The sequence below is a fragment of the Camelina sativa genome, chromosome 5 (assembly GCF_030686135.1).
Source record: "Camelina sativa cultivar CO46 ecotype springtype chromosome 5, ASM3068613v1".
NCBI lineage: Eukaryota > Viridiplantae > Streptophyta > Magnoliopsida > Brassicales > Brassicaceae > Camelina > Camelina sativa.
Window position 1 is genome coordinate 2,443,939 of NC_141884.1, and position 6,000 is coordinate 2,449,938.

A 6,000-nucleotide genomic window follows, 5' to 3' on the forward strand; every position below is an offset into this window, starting at 1 on the left:
ATCGAACAATATGACACTATAGAGTTTGCACTGTTATCACATATCTTTTTCAAACTTCAGCCAGACGAGTTATCATCTACTATCTGTTTTTCCTGAGAGCTAGACGTATAGTATTTTGAGAAAATAAGTGTTTTCTGTGTTTCTTATAAATGAACATAATGTTTCTATCTATAAAAAAAAAAAAAAAAAGACACAGAATGTTTACCATCAGGGGAACAGAAAAATTGAATGGAATTGTAGCTACATTGGAAAAATAGGTATGATCTGAGGTAGTTCAATCTTATAGAGGTGTGATCTGAGGTAGTTCAATCTTTGTAAAAGAAAACGACAGCTTAGATAAATGCATACATAGTTAATTACGGGTTGTACAGTATATAATCCTTAAATTTGATTAGAAAAGAAATCGCATTCCAAAGTTTTCATGATTACAAAAACTCATATATATATCTCTAACATCATGTTTACAAAAAATCTCATGTCATTTTGACATACGTAAAACTCGCATATACAGAAAATAACGTAAAGCAGTACAGTACTCTATAATATTACATCCTTGAACGTTTTAATTTTATGTTCAGAAAGTAATTAAAAACAAACATACCATAAATATATAGAAGAAAGGAGTGCCACCCCAAACCTAGTGATCCAAACGAGGACCATCGGTTGTCTTGGTCGGCGCAGACGGTTGTTGTTGACTTTGCTGTCCCGCCGGTGACACAAATCTCAACATCTCCATCGGCTGAGTTTTTAAACCACACAGCGTGTCAGATAAAACTACGTCGTTTTTAACATTAAAGTGGCACCCTACGGCTCGTATTAATTAATAATACAACCCTTATTAATCAGATGTTGCCATATATATTATTGGCCTTACCTGAGACGCGGCCTGCATCTGTGGGAAGCCACCGATGAACCTAGCAAACCGGTCAGAGAATATCTGGTTTTGTACCGGATTCTGACAAACTAAACCGGGATTGTTCTGAATTGCGGACCTATCCATAACCGGGAATCGAGGTAACTGTACCGGGCTCTGCATCTGACGCATGAACGGTGGAGGCTGTACACCGGGGAACATCATCGGAGCCGCCGTCATTCCACTCCCCATCCACATCACTTGAAGCTGTAGCTGAAGTGATTTCAAATAGTCTATGGCTTCGTCCAAAATCGAAGCCTTATCGGTCTGCAAAAAACAGAACTAAATATTACACCAATGAACTTATCAACTCTCCACTTTTAGATTCGATTTAGTAACTTACTTTACTGCAGTGAGGTATTAGTTCTTGCAAAGCCTTCATTCTCTCATTGATCCTATCTCTCCTCCTCTATTTAGATTTAGAAAAGAAGAAAAAAACAGAGTTTTGTATTTGTTTTCTTTGTCTGAATGTTATATGATATCTTTTTAACATTAAACTATATATATTATATCATATATAGACGAACCGATGAAGTACCCTTTCGGAGAGATTATGAACTTCAGCTGCTCGACTCCTTCGTGTTGATCCTGATCGTTGGTTCGACTTGTTACCTATTGCCTACACAACGTATTATATAAACAATCAAGATGGATAGAAAAAAACGTTTTCAAGAACTTATCATAACGACTTAAAAATTAAAGCATACATCTGATTGAGACACAGATTCATCAGTGTCCATTATGTGTTTTCTCTTACGGTCTGTTGTGATGCTTTTTCCACTAGCCATTTCTTTGATATCCTTGCCAAAGCTGCAACCTGAGGAGCCACCTGATGAGGAGCTTGCGTTCGGATAAAGCTTTTCTTCGATGTTTTTGCTTCGAGCATGACTCATTGAGACATCAAGATCGCTCTGGGATGGGTTGCTCTCGCAATGGCTAAGTCCAACGGTCATCACCGAGTACTGTTCCTTTCCTAGTTCCATGTTTCCTGATGATGAATCAGTTAACCTAAATTTAGGAGGAGGCATGACCTGAGGAGGGTCATGACAGGCCTTAGGCTTATCCATGACTTGAGGTTGGTCAGGACCGGACGTAGGTTTAATAGTCTCTGAGGTTGGTCTCTGGAGGGGATCAACGGTTGAGAAGAAATGGGAAGAGAAGTCGTCGGTTTCGAAGAGGTCTTCATCTGGAGGGTATTGGATCCAAGAAACAGTTTCTTGATCTTCAAGAAAGGTGTTGGATCTTAGGGCTCCACCACGATGATCTTGTTTTTGTGTTTCGGTTTGGTCTCTATGAGTTTGGCTCTGCAGAACCACTTTCCCATCTCGCCACAACAATTCCACTAGTTCATCTTGTGGCCTAAACATATAAATACACACTCAGACTATATTATATAGTTTTTTTTTGTTGTAAGCAAAATGCTAAACGAATAGATCAAAGATTATTATATACCTTATAGATCTTCTATTAGTGGACAAACTATAATTCTCCTCAAAACCCCAACCTTGGTGTTCCATGTTAGATCTCTGGAGACATTTCAAAAGGGGGAAAGAAAAAAAAACGTTTAACTAACCTTAGAATATACTACTAGTATTTGTTGTAAGTGAACAGAGCTAATGATTAAGAGATACACGGAGGAACATCATAATAAAGTCAGATTTTATATAATTCAGAGTCACAATAGTTTATTTACTCTAATCATTATAGAATGATTAAAAAAATAATTAAATTTAAAGCAAGTCCATGAGTTCGTTCTCCAGTTAAACTACTCCCTCTGTCTCACAAAGATTGATGTTTTGATACTTTCACACATATTAAGAAAAATTTTAGTTTTTATTTGTAAATTAATTTATAATTACTTTTTGGTAGAGAGAGAAAATATAAACCAATAACAATTCAAAATTTTAAATATTTTCAATGATTATTTCTTGATGTTTACAAAACATCAATCTTTGTGAGACAAAAAAATATCTCAAAACATCAATCTTTGTGAGACAGAAGGAGTATCTTTTTATATTCCAGCAATCTAGGAAGGCTTACAAAAATAGTTGTTTCCAAATATAGAAACATCTTTTAAACGAAAGAACAAAAAACCGTAAAAGAAGAGTACAGAGTACTGACCAGATTAGGAAAAGCTTCTGAACGAATCAGAAGTTGAAAGAGAAGATTCGATACCTGATCTGTGGAAAGTTCTAAGTTCCACGCCCAACACAACACAAGACAACTCTCTCTCTACTCTATCTCGTTTTACTCAATCTAGATAAAGAAACCCAAAGAGCAGAAAGTGTTTGAGAAAACTCTCATAAAACATGAAAGAAACAGAGAGGGGAAGGAGGATGAGAGAGAGGGGTCTTTACTTCTTTTGGGGTACAGTACAGACAGAAAGTGACAGGAGCATAAAGATATGATATTACAGCGAGATAGATAATGATTCTCTAAGGACAACAGTACTGCAATCTTTTGTAATGAACGCCACGTGGCAAGTTTTGGGACATTATGTTGGAATCAGTGGGACGCTGCACTGCACGAGCAGAGAATAGATCTCTCATCTCTCTCTCTCTCTCTTCTTTTAAGCGAATGAGATCTATTGCTCGATTTCTAGAGGTGGTTTCTGATCTGTACCTTATCTAAAAAAAAGAACTCTGAAAACAATGATTTGAGGGTGTTTTTGTCAAATCATATACTACCATCATCTATTTTTTGTCGACACCTTTTCTCATATGGCTTTTTTTTTTCCCTGAGAATTATCTTTAGTTTTGACGTTTTATTCTTCAAGTCTTCACTATGCGCCAAAATAAATTACGTGGTTTTTTTGATTTTGTTATCAACGATATGATGTAAAGTAAAGGGTGATTTATCATCCGAGTTCAATGGTCTCATTTAATTTTCGACGCAGAAGAGTCTCAACGAGTTTATTAGTATATACTACGTTCATGTCATATTTTTTGGCGTTTATATATTCACATTTAAGGGAACTCTTGGATTTAGGAAAACAAAACGTTTTGTAATTGGTGAAATTACTTAATTCACACTACAAATATATCAGTTAGTTTCTAATACTAATTAATTATAACCTTAATCTTTCCAACGTCCACCTAAGAATTTGATTCTCCTTTTGTAAATTTGGAGAAGATCTTATGTGTTCGTCGTTGTTGATTCATATCGTCTTAGATATGCAAATAATTCTGTTGTCGTTGTTACAATTATTCGTGTGGACCATCGTGCCTCCTGTAATGGACCCATATCCCACACCGCGTGTCTCTTGATTACACTTCATGCTAATTTTTCTCAAACGTATACTATCTTTCTCTTTTAACTGCACCGCAAAGATAAAATCTCAATTCTTAAAACTTCAATTGCATTTTAATTTCAAAGATTCCATACTATAGCGTCGAAAACCAGTAGTAACAACTTATGATTTGAGTAATGGGCCTTTCAGCAAAATCCAGAAAAAAACTTTATACGGAGAGGCCCAAAATGTTTTGGTCAAAAATTTCCGGGGACCAAAAGAACAAATAGTACTTCACTAAAATACAAAGACAAGTTTTCTAAAAAAAAAAGAAAAAAAAAAGAATACAAAGACAAGTTGCGTCAGAGTCTTGGCGGTTAAGAATCTTCGCCGCACCAATCCGGAGCTATGCCGCTTCCACCAAACTCGTGTCTCGTGAATCGTGATGATGTGCTAATTCACATATCCCACATATCAAAAATGCACAAGTTTTTCTTGTTGTTTTTTTTCTAGCTAATTTTGCTTGTTGTTTATCTCTTTTTCTTTTCTTTGTTTTAGTATGAACATACTTTTTATAGAAACCTGATGCTGATATCTATCATCATTCAATGTTTCTCTCTTTTTCGTGTCGAAGAAATTCAAAAAAGTTATGGAGTTGAAATCTTGGATATTATGTTCCTTTGACTCTCTTCCTCTTCTTTGAAAACCTTTGTTAATTTTTGTTTCTTTTGTCTTCCCGAGAACATTGGATGTGTACTTAAATATTGTTGTGGCAACTTTTTATTAGTATTTGTTTTTTTATACTATGAATTATAAACGATAATATTCAACAGTCAAAATCTGGACTTTGAATGTTTTATATACATCAAATGAGTCACTTTCCCATTCGGCCACAAGAGCTAAGTTATATCGTTTCTCTTTTCTTTGATAGTTAATTTTCCTCTCCATGCCTGCCATCGTTTTAATTCTTCATCTAAGGATTTATGTCCTATACATATTTTAACTTCTAATTTTCGCTTTGTGATTTTTCAACCTTTATTTATTTTCTTTTATTCATTTACTACAAGATGATTATTCTGTTACAATTTACAATAAACGAAACAACCTAAACACACATTACCAAAAAAAAAAGTTACTATATGCCCATCCTTTATCCTTACCTATCACCTTGATTCCAACTATTTTACTAATCATTCCAACTATTTTATTTTCTCGCAATATAATGTTAAGTGGAGTGGTTAATGACTCATTATGAGATCATGTAGGCGTCATGTTTACATCATGCATGATTTACTATGTTCAACCCAGTTTCTGATTTACCAAGGCTCCTATTCGCAACTGTAAAGAGTTATTTTAGTAATACTGTAAGTGGAAAATGTTGTCGTTAGAAATTATAAAAGTAGATAATTAAGGATATATAAACTAATATTGGTGATTTGGTGTGGCAAAAAATATGAAATAACTATTTGCAATTTGTTGCCGCCCAAGAACAAACGATAGTAACCTGTACATCATCATTCAAAACGTACGTACGTACGTATACTCTCTGGTCTTTCTGCCTATTACAATATGCATGTCTACAGAGAGAGTTATATGTTGATTGGTCCAAAAGGCTTGTTACATGTTTTGGATTTATAACAGGAAAATAGTAAATTAGGCGTCCTCTGACTAAAATATATATACTCACGTACACTTTTATATATCGATTTGGTTTACCTTCTACGTTTGTATTTGGCTCCCCGGCCATCAAAATAGTGCATGGAGTCTATAAAGGAGGCATATTTAAAAGTTATCTTTTGGTTTTATCATCATTCATAAGAATCTTTGTTTAATAGTAGTACTATACCTTTTACATCTT

General features: G+C 34.8%; 1 protein-coding gene across 10 annotated transcripts; it reads right to left on the minus strand.

The window, feature by feature from the left end:
- Window positions 1-422: 422 nt before the first annotated feature.
- On the minus strand, window positions 423-3,531 carry LOC104785058 (transcription factor PIF4). 10 transcript variants are annotated; one of them, XR_015558170.1, is made up of 8 exons: window positions 3,271-3,512; window positions 3,035-3,169; window positions 2,366-2,439; window positions 1,621-2,272; window positions 1,441-1,532; window positions 1,257-1,322; window positions 875-1,180; window positions 423-739 (listed from the first exon to the last, which is right to left on the minus strand). XR_015558170.1 is itself a non-coding variant. In XM_087451856.1 (8 exons), the coding sequence occupies exons 3-8, from the start codon at window positions 2,428-2,430 to the stop codon at window positions 638-640; spliced, it is 1,272 nt and encodes a 423-aa protein (XP_087307982.1). In that variant the 5' UTR covers window positions 2,431-2,439; window positions 3,089-3,169; window positions 3,271-3,531; the 3' UTR covers window positions 423-637. The 10 variants fall into 10 exon arrangements, 5 of the variants coding, with proteins under 5 accessions (XP_087307982.1, XP_010508484.1, XP_087307983.1 ...); XR_015558171.1 differs by having other exon boundaries at window positions 3,089-3,169; window positions 3,271-3,506; XM_087451856.1 differs by having other exon boundaries at window positions 1,452-1,532; window positions 3,089-3,169; window positions 3,271-3,531.
- Window positions 3,532-6,000: the final 2,469 nt, after the last annotated feature.